The sequence below is a fragment of the Lithobates pipiens genome, unplaced genomic scaffold (assembly GCF_037356315.1).
Source record: "Lithobates pipiens isolate NorthernLeopardFrog02 unplaced genomic scaffold, aLitPip1_a1.2 Scaffold_23, whole genome shotgun sequence".
In the NCBI taxonomy this organism is placed as follows: domain Eukaryota; kingdom Metazoa; phylum Chordata; class Amphibia; order Anura; family Ranidae; genus Lithobates; species Lithobates pipiens.
The window spans coordinates 103,943,574-103,959,499 of NW_027507785.1; the positions used below are offsets into that span (position 1 = coordinate 103,943,574).

At 40.3% G+C, this 15,926-nt stretch overlaps 1 protein-coding gene across 1 annotated transcript in view; it reads right to left on the bottom strand.

The window, feature by feature from the left end:
• The window catches only part of SYN2 (synapsin II), a 480,921-nt gene that overhangs the window by 208,108 nt on the left and 256,887 nt on the right, over positions 1-15,926 (bottom strand). Inside the window, exons 4-5 of the mRNA XM_077452122.1 lie at positions 15,599-15,755; positions 12,241-12,330 (exon numbers count right to left, since the gene is read on the bottom strand). Of these exons, the coding sequence (XP_077308248.1) occupies positions 12,241-12,330; positions 15,599-15,755 (247 nt within the window). The remainder of the gene's footprint in view (positions 1-12,240; positions 12,331-15,598; positions 15,756-15,926) is intronic.

Consider the following 15,926-nt stretch of genomic DNA (forward strand, 5'->3'; position numbering starts at 1 on the left):
CTATGTACAGATACTCCAGTCTCTGCTGTGGAACTCTGCAGCTCCTCCAGAGTTACCTTAGGTCTCTGTGCTGCCTCTCTGATTAATGCCCTTCTTGCCCTGTCCGTGAGTTTTGGTGTGCGGCCATCTCTTGGCAGGTTTGCTGTTGTGCCATGTTCTTTCCATTTGGTTATGATAGATTTGATGGTGCTCCTAGGGATCATCAAAATTTGGATATTTTTTTTATAACCTAACCCTGACTTGTACTTCTCAACAACATTGTCTCTTACTTGTTTGGAGAGTTTCTTGGTCTTCATGGCAGTGTTTGGTTAGTGGTGCCCCTTACTTAGGTGTTGCAGCCTCTGGGGCCTTTCAAAAAGGTGTGTGTATATGTAATGACAGATTATGTGACACTTAGATTGCACACAGATGTATATTATTTCACTAATTATGTGACTTCTGAAGGTAATTGGTTGCACCAGAGCTTTTTATGGGCTTCATAACAGAGTAAAAAACATTGAACTAAAGACTGTAATGTAACAAAATAGGTAAAAAAAAAAAAACAAGGGGGTGAATACTTTTGCAAGGCACTAAAAAGTTTAATCTGTTTTTTATTTTTTATTTTATTGTCCCAATCAAATAAAATGTCATTGTTAGGTGTACTTTTCTAACTACACTCTTGAGGCTACACCTGAGGATCCATTTGTATAATCATCAATAGCCTAAGCATTCTCCCTAGCGATTGGGTCGGGAAAAATTGGGTTGTCATCATCCTGTTCTAACAACACCTTGTTGGGTAATTACACCTTTACATCTAAAATTACGTGTACAGAGTTTAAAAGTGTACGAATTGGACAGAATTAGGTGATGGATGAATCTTGTCACTGCAGATAAGTGCAATGGGAAACAGAAGAGCAGGGAGGGTGTTGAGAGTATATATTAAATTTTTAGGTGAAAAGGCAGAATTACCGTTAATTGATTACTGATCTAAAACCTCACACCAAAGGTGCAGCAAAAACAATGTAGCTATACTCTCTGCCCATGACCAAGCTCTCAAGAAAGGGCATAAAAGCAAGAAAGGACAAACTGACATGCCTAGTATCTATGCCTCTATCCATTACCAACACAGAACAAAACAGAAATACAAAGTGTTAGCCAAGACGGGGGTTAACTGCACTCATTAGAACACAAGTCATGTATCCAGAGGCTCAATGAAGGATTAAAAAAAAAAAAAACTAGATGAAATACAAACATCTTAATGCGTTCACAGCAGTACTCTCTTGCACACATTACAGCTTGCACTGACTATATTAGGGCTTTACAAAAACAAATGACACTGCCCTCACCTATAACTGGCTTTTGCATCAAGGAGAATATGGAAGGGCAACGCATGCAAAACAAAATCAGAGAAATTCCCAGCTCAACTTATCGACCAGCCACATTTTCCTGTCTAACATTATGCATTAAAAACAGGGGTTTAGTCTGCACACATTTGAAAATACATGTATAAGCTACAGAGAACTGTCAAAGCACTCCGGTATTAAAATTTGAGAACCTCCACAGTGGAGTCACATGCATTAAAATGGATAGGCAGAGGGCAGGTGAGCCTGGAAGGAGCCCACGCCTCTTTAAAAAGGCACAGGGATACACTGGACATCCAGCACATAACACTATGGCAGCAAAGGTGTCCAGTGTGCCCCCTCACCAGTATTCCAACAGTACAAACAGATTGCCACTGCCCCACCTATAACTGTCTTTTGCAGCAAAGAGCACATGGAAGGGTGACACATGCAAAACAAAACCAGAGAATATATTAGGGCTTTTCCTGCAAGGTTTAAGTCATACCTCCTAAGGAACTTTTTGACCAATGGGGATTTCTAGATTTTTTCAGCCAAGAAATGCGGTGAGAATGGCCCTGATGTTCATGGCATACATTTTTACTCTAAAATGTTCATATATTTCAGCAAGCACAGTGAATAATTTTTTTCATTACCTCAATGATTTTCTTTCATACCAGTGAATCCTATTAAGGTTGAACTTCAGTCAAACAGATAAATACACACTTGATATATACAGTATGGGAGCTTTTTTAATTTCCAACAATTTTTTCTTTTGCCCGTCAATTACCGTATATACTCGAGTATAGGCCGACCCGAATATAAGCCGAGGCCCCCAATTTACCCCCAAAAAACTGGAAAAAATTATTGACTCGTGTATAAGCCGAGGGTGAGACATGCCTGTCCATCCCTGTGTGTCCGTCCATCCCTGTGGGTCCATCCATCCCTGTGTGTGTGTCCATGCATCCGTGTGTGTGTGTGTGTGTGTCCATGCATGTGTGTGTGTGTGTGTGTGTGTGTGTGTGTGTGTGTGTGTGTGTGTGTGTGTGTGTGTGTGTCCGTGCAGCCTACCTGTGTCCAGCCTGCCTGTGTCCGTCCAGCCTGCGTCCCGTCCAGCCTGCGTCCCGTCCAGCCTGCGTCCCGTCCCGGCCCGGCCCGGCCCGTCCCGGCCCGTCCCGGCCCGGCCCCCGTCCTTCAGCTCTTCGTCGGCGGCCATTCTAGGATTCAAAAGCCGCGCCTCCGTCGGTGATAGGCGGAACACTCAATTTCCCACTGACTGCTGTTCCGCCTATCGGATGTCCGTGATAGGCGGAACACTCAATTTACCAGCAGCCTGTGTTCCGCCTATCACGGGCATCGTCTCATCCTCGTCCGTAGTACGAGGATGAGACGATGCCCGTGATAGGCGGAACACAGGCTGCTGGGAAATTCAGTGTTCCGCCTATCACAGGCGAAGGCGGAGCCGGAGGCGCGGCTTTTGAATTCTAGAATGGCCGCTGTCTGTCTGCTCGACACGCTGATCGAGCGGGCAGACAGCGATGACTCGAGTATAAGCCGAGGGGGGCACTTTCAGCCTCAAAAAAGAGGCTGAAAATCTCGGCTTATACTCGAGTATATACGGTACTAGGATATAAAGAGCCCTGGCAGTCAGCAGAGCCGGTGATTTGAAATGAAAGAGCAGTAGTAGCATGATGAGCTCATCCCTCTGCGAACTCTGTACTCACCTTCTGTCATCATATGTTTATGCAACAGAGTGCATCTAATATTCACCTCCTTTTTCAAGTATAAGTTTTACTATGCAGGGATATATAGGGGGCCAATACCAAGCCAAATTTGGGTACTTGTTGAATTTAATATTTTTATTTATTTTTTATTTTATTTTATTTCAATAAAGAACTGCACCCATTAGTTACTGCCTGAAGTTCTACGTCAAGCAAGAAATACAAATATCAACTAGTTTCCACAATTACTTTAACCACTTCAGCCCCGGAAGAATTTACCCCCTTCCTGACCAAAGCACTTTGTGCGATTCGGCACTGCTACGCTTTAACTGACAATTGTGCGGTCGTTGCGACGTGGCTCCCAATCAAAATTGACGTCCTTTTTTTCCCCACAATTGGAACTTTCTTTTGGTGGTATTTGATCACCCCTGCGTTTTTTTTTGCTATAAACAAAAAAATAGCGTCAATTTTGAATAAAAACGCATAATTTTTTTCCTTGCAGCAGGGTTTATCAGAGATAAAAAAACAATCTTCCCCCTTCACGGTAGGCTCCGAGACCTTGAAAGGAAACTTTCAGGAACAAGGGTACACTCAAGTAATCCCGCAATCCTGGACCTGCGAGAAGACCCTGCCAGTAAACTTTTATTGCCCTTACTACCAAAAAGTACTGGATCCCAGGGCCCAGCTTTAAAAGCATTTTCAAGCAATTGCCCGGGTACCGTTGATTTAGTCCATTACGGAGACATCAGAACGGATCCGGTCAGGATGGCTGGCTCTCATCAAAGGATTACTGCCCGTGGAGCTCAGTACAACACATCCTTACACGTGCCCAACACCTTAGACACTGGCGAAAAAACTGACGACTCCCAGCAATGGGAGGGGTTATATGGGGGAAGTTCCCACCCTAAGGGGCGTGCCAGTGTCCAGCACCTGATACCCCTATATAACCCACATAGTTATTACTATGGCTCTGTGTCCCCTGATGTAAGAAAAGAAAACATGTTATCTCCTCCGATTCCGCAACATGGCTGGTTGACGAACGGCCATTCAGAAGCTAACAGAAAAGCACGAAATTAAAAGCGCAAAATAAAAAGCACAAAATGAAAAGCACGAATCAACACTCTCCAAACTTCTGCAAACAAAATGAGCAGAAGGAGCCCAAAGGGTGACGCTAAAAAGCTGAAAAAACACGTAGTACGTCACTACGTTCATGTTTGTTGGCCAACAATTCCTTGCAGTTTGTATGCAAGACAAGTTCCTGGCCAACGCCCTTCAGACAAAAGTTTGAGGTTTCAACTGCAGAAAATCCGTTTGTGTATACGAGGCTTTAGTCTCCTGCCCCAAGGTTTGAGCCCTCTCAGGGGAGGAGCACAATTGAGAACCATGCCAAATTGTCTTTTATAAAGTGCCCATTTGCAAAAGAACCTGTGCAGGTTGCAGTAGGCCTTCAAATAGGTGACATCTGGTACTTCATAGCGCATGCTACCTGGGGAAGCTCAGTTCAACAACTGCAGCATTTTCCTTACCATGTCACATTTGTCAATTTTAGTTTTCAAAAATGTTTTGTTCAATTTTATTAAAGGTTTTATAGAATTGAACAAGCACTGTATGCATGTTTCATGATTTTTGAGTCTAAAAGAAATTCACAAGGTTTATCCAAGGGTACTGTTCCACAAAATATTACCTATTTGATGAGAGCAGGATTGTATATATAGCCAAAACATGGTTTTGTTTTTGATCAAATAGGCAAGGTTTTTTTTTTGTTTGCTGTCTGTGTGGCCCTGGGGAAATTTCCTTTCACTTCCTGTCCAGAGACACAACAGGAAGTTAGAAAATCGCCCAAAGAGAAAAGCTTCTTAGACGTTCTGCCACACAGCATCTACGTATATCCATATATTTTGCAAGCATTTCATCAGAAATACTGGATTAAGATCATAGCAAAAAGCTCCACTCTGGGGCACCTTAAATATTTCTGCAACATACTTGACTTTTCACAAAATCTATATTTTTTGCAATATTTTTCTAAATATATGGATATCTGTAGCAGCTGTGTAGTAGCATATCAAATTGATATTTTCTTATCTATAGATGGGTGGTTGACTATGAAAAAATTATTTGTTTGCCCTTTTCTAGCCTTTTATTGTTGTCCATTTCCCTCTTGAAAGTGTTTCCTTAATTCCTGACTGGTAAGTTTGTCCTCAGAACAGACTATGAGGGGGGACTCTCTTTAACTGTAACATGGACGAAAGTAAAAATGCAGTTTTTAAGCTAAAATATATCTAAACCCCCCTCCCCCCCTCCCAAAAAAAAGCTTACCATTTGGTGGCTGCATTTGTTTTCTTTTTTTTTAAGCTTGTTTCCTTTATTCTCACCCAGTGGTCCAGTCAGTAACACAATGGAGAATTGACGCTGCAAATTATGAAATCTCAAAATGCAGCACACATTCTCTTCTTCTTTAATGGGATAATAATGAAGATGCTTTGCTGGTGATACTGATGGAGTTCTGCCAAATGTATTTTAAAATGCTTTTATTTTCTAGTGATATCAAGAATAATAATATTATGCTTTTTTTTCTTACTTTTTTTGGGCAAGTTACCACAACACTATTATTCTGTAGTTTTTAAGATCAAAGATACAACTATGTTTGTGTTCTTTGTCAATGTTACATTGTATTTTTTTTAAATGTAATTGCATACTCCCAAACTGGTATTTGAAGTAAAACACATAGCCAAGTATTATTCTCCACATTTTTTTTTTATTGTGCGTTAAAAAAGAAAACAAATACAATTAGACATGCTATCTGCCAATAGAACATAACCAAAAAGAGCATTCTATGCATCCAAAAATATAGAAAATATACCAACTCAAATCATTATTCAAGCAAAAAATAAAATAAAAGCCTCATGCATGTGTCCTTCTTAACCACTTGCCGACCAGCGCACGCCGATGTACGTCGGCAGAATGGCACGGGCAGGCAAATGGGCGTACCTGTACGTCCCTTTAAATTTGCCGCTCTGCCATCGGCGCTGGTCGGGACCCCCGTGAGTCCAGTCGCGGGACCCGCGGACTCGATCGCCGCGGGAATACCCGCGATCGTTTCACGGAGCGGCCGAATGAAGAAATGCCGTTATAAACAGCATTTCTCTATTCTGCCTAGCAACTAGTGACGCTGATCTCTGCTCCATGTGATTGGAGCAGAGATCAGTGTTCACTAAATTAAAGCCCAACCCCCCCACAGTTAGTAACACACCCCTAGGAACACTTAACCCCTACACTGCCACCCACTTGTTAACCCTTTCAATGCCAGTGTCATTTACACAGGAATCACTGCATTTATTGATTACTGTATAAATGACAATGGTCCCAAAAATGTGTCAAAAATGTCTGATGTGTCCGCCACAATGTCGCAGTCACAATAAAAATCGCTGATCGCCGTCATTACTAGTAAAAAAAAATAATAATAAAAAATTATTAATAAAAATGCCATAAATATATCCCTATTTTGTAAACGCTATAACTTTTGCGCAAAGCAATCAATAATCGCTTATTGCGATTTTTTTTACCAAAAATATGTAGAAGAATACGTATCGGCCTAAACTGAGGGAAATTTTTTTTTTATATATATTTTTGGGGTATATTTATTATAACAAAAAGTAAAAAATAATGCGTTTTTTTTCAAAATTGTCGCTCTATTTTTGTTTATAGCGCAAAAAATAAAAACTGCAGAGGTGATCCAATACCACCAAGAGAAAGCTCTATTTGTGGGAAAAAAAGGACGTCAATTTTGTTTGGGAGCCACGTCGCACGACCGCGCAATTGTCAGTTAAAGCGACACAGTGCCGAATCACAAAAAGTGGTCTGGTCTTTGACCAGCAAAATGGTCCGGTCTGTATGTGGTTAATATAGGGGGTCACCAATGCCAAGAATTGGTGAAAGCAGGGGTCCGCCATACAGAGATAATTCTGAAAATCATCCGGATTATTCTATTGGGGCTCCTGCAGCAAAGGCATACAGTATGTCATATTTGGACACCATTAATAAAACAACCAATTTTTTGTCCAAGAAATCCTCCTCCTCCTGTTCCTGGACTGGACTTGAGTCAAACAATAACTCAAAGGCCACTAAAAAATAATACATTATCGCCTCCAATGCCGCAACATGTCTGACGAACAGGTTCAGAAACGAACTGAAAAGCACAAAATGAAAAGCGCAAACTGAAAAGCGCGAAATGAAAAGCGCGAATCAACACTCACCAAATGTCTACTAACATGAAATTAGCAGAAGGAACCCAAAGGGTGGCACTAAAAAGCTGAAAAACCAGGTAGTACGCCACTACGTTCGTGTTTGTTGGCCGACAATTCCTTGCCGTTTGTATACTAGACAAAATCCAGACACACGCCTTCAGACAAAAGGCTGAGGTTTTGTCTGCGGAAAATCTGATTGTGTGTACGAGGCTTTGGAGTGGCCACTTTATTGAGGAGAAATGGATCCAACCTTGGATAGCAGCATTGTCAACTTGTGGTGAGGAGAGTAAGCTACTTTTTAGGCATCAACATATTTTTATTTCCTTTTGGGATAAAGGTTTTGCTTAAAATCCGATCATGGTAAGCACCCCTGTCTGGGTAAAATAGTTTTTTTCAAAACTCTAACTGCTAATCTTGCTGGACACCTTTCCCTGTTGAGTGAAGTTGAAAGAAAGACTTTCTGACCAGATCTACAGGTGAAAATAAATGTAAAAAGGCTTAGAAAAAGAAAACACATGCAGCTACCACATCTAAGCAATACTAATAGTTGTGATGTTACCATTTTAAAGTTAAAATGATATGGTAATAAAATAAAAAAATCTGTTAAATTAACTGCCACAACATAGCCTACTCTTTTGCAAGACAACAGGCCTACTTTGAAGCTCACCTCAAGAAGAAACGTTGCTTCATTTTAGACCAGAGAAGGCATAGAGCCTAAGTTTTTTTTGTTTTTTTTTTTACAATTAGTGCTTTACCAACTGTTCCCTGTCAGCACAGGAAATGAGGAGACATTTCTATAATGGGGACACAGACAAAAACAAAACCCCATTATTAGTAAAGATGGGAAGGGTTAAAACCTCTGCCACTGTATCTCTGACTCTGCCTTCCTCGATGACTGTTTCTTCCTTTTTAGAGGGCATCACAGGTACAGAAGGTGGGGGAAAGTTTCCCTACAGGGACCAGAAGCACCTGTCAGACATTTTGGCTTTTGCCCACCCTATTCAAAATGAAAAATAAAGGACTAGAGGTAGTCATTAGGGGCAACAAAGATAAGCAGATGTGGAATTGGAAGTTTGCAGGAGGAAATAGAAAAAATGTTTCGGAGAGTCAAGGAATTCATGTAGGGTGAAAATGAGGAAGAATGATAAAGATAGCCTTCGCACTACTATATAAATGTAAAACCTACGTCTATGATAAATATTCAGTAGTGAATATCATATGTAGTAAAAAATATAAAAAGAATACATAAAAGTGCTCATATAAAGTGCTATAGAAAATTATTACAATAAGCGTGCACTATGAACAATAATAAATAAATATATATACATGTGCAATTTACAATTAAAGTGCTAAAAGATGCAGCAGGGTCTATTAGTATTCACATACTGTAATACTAGATGAAAATAAAGTTCATGATGATTCTGCGCAAACAAACTGGTGTATAAAACAATGTAGCAATCATTAAGTGACAAGTGCTGATAAATGAAATGAAAATACTAATAATAATCCAAAATATTGAGGAAAGTATGCACCATTTCATAAATCTATATGAGTGAGTCTCTTAATAGCATAAACCACACAAAGGGCACTGAAACTTGTTCCCATAAGCAAAGAAGAACAATGAATGGAATCAAAGTCTGGGCTCTAAGAACTCTCACCTCCACTACTTGGTTATAGCCACATCAAGTATAAGTAAATCTTCTGCTCGTCCTATTATTAGTAAAGAGGGGAAGGGTTAAAACCTCTGCCACTGTATCTCTGTCTCTGCCTTCCTCGATGACTGTGTCCTCCTTTTTAGAGGGCATCACAGGTACAGAAGGTGGGGGAAAGTCTCCCTACAGGGGCCAGAAGCACCTGTCAGACATTTTGGCTTTTCCCCACCCTATTCAAAATGAAAAATAATGGACTAGAGGTAGTCATTAGGGGCAACAAAGATAAGCAGATGTGGAATTGGAAGTTTGCAGGGGGAAATAGAAAAAATGTTTCGGAGAGTCAAGGAATTCATGTAGGGTGAAAATGAGGAAGAAGACTTAGACGATAATAAACAAGGACTTGATGATATATTATATAATATAATATGAAGGTAAGATAATAAGGCCACTTTTATGCCACAACCTTTATTTACTTGTTTGCTTACATAGTATGCCATTGTATGCATGTTACATTGAATGTTTTACTCTATAAGCTTGTTCTCACTGTTATATTACATTAAAATAAAGTGCCGCGCCATGGTCTTCATCTACAATCATTTTTATTTTCTGCCAATGTTCTCTAAGCTGATTACATGCCATACAGCTTTGTATATATAAGTGTACCATTGGATACTTCATGGTTTAGTCTGTTTATGACAGCATATGTATACTTGTTAGTCAATCATCACTATATTCTGTATTATGTACAGTATAGTTCATTGTACAGGCGGTTCTGCATAATAATTTTTCCTTCTATGTAATGACATAAAATGTATTATCAACCCTCCCCACCTCTCCATACTGCATTATAAATGATGTCTTTACCCTATATGTATAACGATATTACATTCCATATTATTGTATAATATGTCAAGTGCTACAATAAAAATCACTTGACTCCATGTAAAATATGTTTAATTTAAAGCCCATCTCCTGCAAGAGGGGCCCTCAATTGTTTCCTATGACCGAGTGACCCCCCCAAGTTCTATCTGTTCCAAGAGATGCATCTAAAGGGCTAGGTCACATAGGCACACCATACAGAAATATTGGGTGGAAAGCATCAAGAAGTTAATGCCGCTACAACAATGACAGTAACTTGGGGCAATTACTTTATTAAAATAAACAAAATGTATTCTGGACAACAGCTTTAAATCACAACTGTACTTTTAGTACAGCTGCCCCTTAACTAATTCTAGATCACTAGATCAGTAAAGATTGCTGAAACAGGAAGGTAAGTATATTTCCAGACAGGCTGCACTCAATAGGATTGGGTTGATTAAAGAGCATCTGCACTAAAAAACAATTGTCCTTTAGGTTAAAAACATGGCTATTTTATTTTGTAAGAAGTCAAAATGTTGTTTTTGCATAGACATTGTGGCTACCCATGTAGGGTATGTCACTATTTAGTTAGGGCTAATTCACATCCATCCACACTCATTAGTACATGTAAAGTTGACTGAATTGTACAAATTGATTGTACAATCCTCTTTTGGTATACCAACAACAATAAAGCAGAATGCAAGCTGAACAAATTGCTTAAATGTGCCCTCACATACTGTAGTTGCATTAAATCTAAAAAAGACTTTACAATCAGATTGAAAATTATATTGGCAGCTTAATAGTGTAATGAATTTCAATAGCTCACGTATATATACAAACCCCAAAAACTTTTCAAATATATTAATAGTAAAAAGGTCAGGTCTGAGCATGTAGGCCCTTTACAAAATAATCCAGAGTGGGTGACTGGGGAGAAGGCAAATTTATTAAATACATTCTTCAGCTCTGTGTATACAAAGGAGCATGGGGAGCTCATGTCCATAATGGGGGTGATAGTGACACAGCCCCAAATGATCCACAATGGCTCAAAAGTGATATGGACCAGAAATATTTATACAGAATAAAGGTGGATAAAGCACCTGGACCAGATGGTATCCACCCACGGATCCTAAAAGAATTGAGCTCTGTCATTTCAAAGCCATTGTATCTAATTTTTAGGGACTAAAATGACAGGAATAGTACCACTGGATTGGCGCAGGGCCAATGTGGTGCCTAGATTTAAAAAGGGAACAAAGTCTTTACCAAGTAACTATAGACCTGTTAGTTTAAATTCCATAGTCGGAAGATACTGGAGAGTTTAATAAAAGACCACATAGATGAGTTCTTGCTGGAAAAAAATATTTTATGCAACAGACAGCATGAATTCATGAAAGACAGAAGTTGTCAAACAAATCTGAGTTCTTTTTATGAGGAGGTAAGTAAAACCTTGGACAGAGGGGTGGCGGTGGACGTGGTATACTTGGATTTTGCAAAAGCGTTTGATACTGTTCCCCACACACGGCTAAAATGTAAGGTAAAGTCTACAGGCTTGAAAATATCAGTTTGTAAATTGATAGAAAACTGGCTAAAAGACAGAATTCAGAAAGTAGTAGTTAATGATTCTTACTCTGAATGGTCTAAGGTTATCAGTGGTGTACCCCAAGGTTCAGTGCTGGGACCCTTACTTTTTAATATCTTTATAAATTATATTGGGTCTGGGATTAAAAGTACCATTTCAGTCTTTGCAGATGACACCAAGATATGCAGTGGAATAACCTTACAGGATGTTTCCCATTTACAAGGCGACCTCAATGCTAATTGGGAGACTATGTGGCAGATGAGGTTTAATGTTGATAACTGTAAAGTTATGCACTTGGGAGCTAAGATACATACTAGGGGAAGTACAACTGGGGGAATCCATAGTGGAGAAGGAGCTGAGGGTTTTGGTAGTAAGAGCTGTGAAAATGTGGAATAGGCTCTCTCCAGAGGTGGTTCTGGCCAGCTCAGTAGATTGCTTTATAAAGGGCCTGGATTCTTCCCTAAATGTATATAATATAACTGGGTACTAACATTTATAGGTAAAGTTGATCCAGGGAAAATCCGATTGCCTCACTGGGATCAGGAAGGAATTTTTTCCCCTGCTGTAGGAAATTGGATCATGCTTTGCTCAAGTTTTTTGCCTTCCTCTGGATCAACTGTGGGTACAGGATTATATATATGGGATTGTATGATATTATTTTTTATTTATTTTTATGGTTGAACTAGATGGACTTGTGTCTTTTTTTTCAACTTGGTTAACTATGCAAATTATATATATATATATATATATATATATATATATATATATATATATATATACGTATATATATATACACATACTAGATGACAATATGGCTCATTACACATATGAATTATCAATGACACATAATGTAGAAACTACCTTTACACATACCATTTCCTTGTGGTTGGGATAGTATGTCTGGTCAATTAATGGAAATTTTTCAGCTCCCATCGTTTTATAAGCAGCTATCAATTGGGCAAACTGCAACATATAATTTAAATATTGTTAGTATAAATTAATAATATATAATATGGAAAAAACAAAACAAAAAAACAATCCTGCACAATAGTTTAGAAACCAATGTATATCAGGCAGTCTCTCTTTGGCCTTCGGTACTCCGTGAATTGCATTCCTGTGTCCCCCACTGCTCACTAGTTTCATCTTCTGACCCCTATGTTAGTACAGGAATTAAAAGTGACATTGGGGTTGGAGGAAGGTGGAAGCATGGAGTGGGGGACACTGGCAAACAACATTTCCAGAAGTGTTGAATGCTAAAGAGAGTGCCGTTGCCTGCAGCACTGGAACAAAGAGAAGGAAGGAGACATGAAGAGCTATGATACCTTTTTTTTTTAAAAGTGAGCGCCAGGCTAGCAGCTTTATATTCAGTTAAAATACATAAAAGGGAACTCAATTTTGAATTTTTATTCTACGCAGTCAATGTTGTGCTCCAGACACGCCTGCAGAACAAACCTTTATGGCTTAGCTTATCTTCCCTCTCCCAGTGCTACTTTAAAGGGGTATAAAATGGCTGATATTAACATCAATTCAGGTATTTACACACAAAAAAATACATTTAGGCTGGATTCACATTATGGGTTGCATTAACACAAGCACATTAACACAATGCATCCTGAGTGTTAAGGTGTGCTGCATTGGGGCAGCCCAATCATTTTGCCTGGCTGCCTTAAAGTAATATTAAACTCTGAATTTTAAGCACTTTTAGCAGCTGATTGAATCACTAAGGCCCCTTTTACAGTGAGGCGTTTTTATAGCGCCTAAAAAAAGTGGCTCCTTTCACTCCAGTGGGAAAGCCGGAGGGCTTTCACACTGGAGCAGTGCGCTAGCAGGACGGTAAAAAAAAGTCCTGCTAGCAGCATCAATGGAGCGGTGAAGGAGCGCTGTATTCACCACTCCTACCCATTGAAATCAATGGGGCAGTGCGGCTAAGGGTTTTAACCCTTTTTCGGCTGCTAGTGGGGGTTAAAACCGCCCCACTAGTAGCCGAATACCGCTGCTAAAACAAAGGTAAAGCGGCTGCTTTACCGCCAACACCCGTACTGCCCCAGTGTGAAAGAGGCCTTACTGAATCTACCGTATATACTCGAGTATAAGCCGAGATTTTCAGCCTCTTTTTTGAGGCTGAAAGTGCCCCCTCGGCTTATACTCGAGTCGCCGCTGTCTGACTGCTCGATCAGCGTATCGAGCAGACAGACGGCGGACATTAATTTTCAAAAGCCGCGCCTCCTTCTCCGCCTCCGCCTGTGATAGGCGGAACACTGAATTTCCCAGCAGTCAGTGTTCCGCCTATCACGGACATCCGCTCATTCTCATACTACGGACGAGTATGAGAGGATGTCCGTGATAGGCGGAACACAGGCTGCTGGGAAATTGAGTGTTCCGCCTATCACAGGCGGAGGCGGAATTTTGAATTGTAGAATGGCCGCCGAGAAGAGCGGCGATCCATCGGCACGGGACGGAGGAGGCACGGGACGGAGGAGGCACGGCACGGGACGGAGGAGACACGGGACGGAGGAGGCACGGCACGGGACGGAGGAGGCTCGGGACGACGGCGGCTCGGGACGGAGGCTTGGGACACAGGTAGGCTGGACACACACACAAGGCTGCACGGACACACACACACACACACACACACACACACACACACACACACACAGGGATGGATGGATGGATGGATGGATACACACACACACACACACACACACACACACAGGGATGGATGGATGGATGGATGGATACACACACACACACACACAAACACACACACAGGGATGGATGGATGGATGGATGGATACACACACACACACACACACACACACAGGGATGGATGGATGGATGGATACACACACAGGGATGGATGGATGGATGGACACACACACAGGGATGGATGGACGGACACACACACAGGGATGGACGGACACACAGGGATGGACAGCCATGTCTCACCCTCGGCTTATACACGACTCAATAAGTTTTCCAGTTTTTTGGGGGTAAATTGGGGGCCTCGGCTTATACTCGGGTCGGCCTATACTCGAGTATATACGGTATATTTTATAATCCCTGATTATGTTCCTGAACAAACTCGTGTCATGATCACTGCCCCAGGTGTCCTGTTTCAGGGGGGCTCCTTTATTTTGCAGCATCCTATGGAATCACCCTTGCATGCAGGGACTGGAGTTGTGTTGCCCTACACTGTGTACATCAACAGAATCACACAGCCTCATAGCCTAGAAGGGCAAGGCTACTCCTTCCTCCTCCCCCCCTCCAAGCTAATAGACTGACTCCAGACTGCATTTTTCAGTGTTAACCATTTCCAGTTTCGAAGAATACATATCGGCCTAAACTGAGGTAAAAATCTGTTTTTGTTTTTTTTTATATTGGGGGTATTTATTATAGCAAAAAGTAAAAAATTGTGTTTTTTTTCAAAATTGCCACTCTTTTTTTGTTTATAACGCAAAAATAAAAAACCGCAGAGATGATCAAATATCACCTAAAGGAAACTCTACTTGTGGGAAAAAAAGGACATAAATTTTGCTTGGGTACAGTGTCGCACGACCACGCAATTGTCTGTATCGCAAAAAATGTCCCAGTCAGGAAGGGGGTAAATTCTTCCGGGCTGAAGTGGTAAAAAGATGCTGTTTTTGCTTTGTTAAGGCAAAGCAGCACATGCTATTTTCAACTTTTTAGATTTTGTTTGAAGGCTAACTACAAAAGATTAGGCACTGTATCAATGGGATTTTGTTTGCTTTAAGTGAATTTTGCATGCACATACAAGTGCAAAGTGATGTAAAACCTTTGAAGAAAGTCAAATGCAGGTTAGAAAGAGGTCAGCTGTACCTGTCAATGAATTCTAAATGATCCTAGGAATATCTGAACCTGTCAAATGGATGTAATCAACACAAGCCTAATGCTTGACGACACGGACTCTTAGGTATGTTTTAATATTAAAGAACTATGCAGTAAAATAATATATAGAATTGTTTTTATTTAATTTTATATATTTTATACTATTTGATATATTTTTCATGTAATTTTTACTAATTATATGAAAAAAAAATCAGCCATTCAATTCACCAGACTCTGCAAATAATTATCTTCTGATTGGACTGCCCATTTAAATGTCCTGTAGCTATGGATATTTAATGTAAGTTTCATACACACATGACTTCTATCAATGTTGACATATAAAACACAAATGCACAATAAGAAGACCCATTTTCCCAGTACTTACCACCCATGGCTTATCACAGAAGTTATAAATTGACTCCAGAGAGTTAACACTGGGGATACCAGCATACTGCATGCCAATTATAAGGTTGCGGAAGTCTTCATTTTCTGCCATGCTAAAAGAATGTTGTCGGATAAAGACAAAATCTGGCCGAAATGACCTAAACACAATAGGACAGTTTTTGATTGATAATTAAGCAAATCGAGAAAGTACCATGAAAATACAGTGCTAAGCAGTCTATATAAGACCTTACAGAAAAACTATACTACACCAATTTGCGCACCCATCACATCACCTGGGATCACAGGGTGCTGCAATGACTACAATGAAT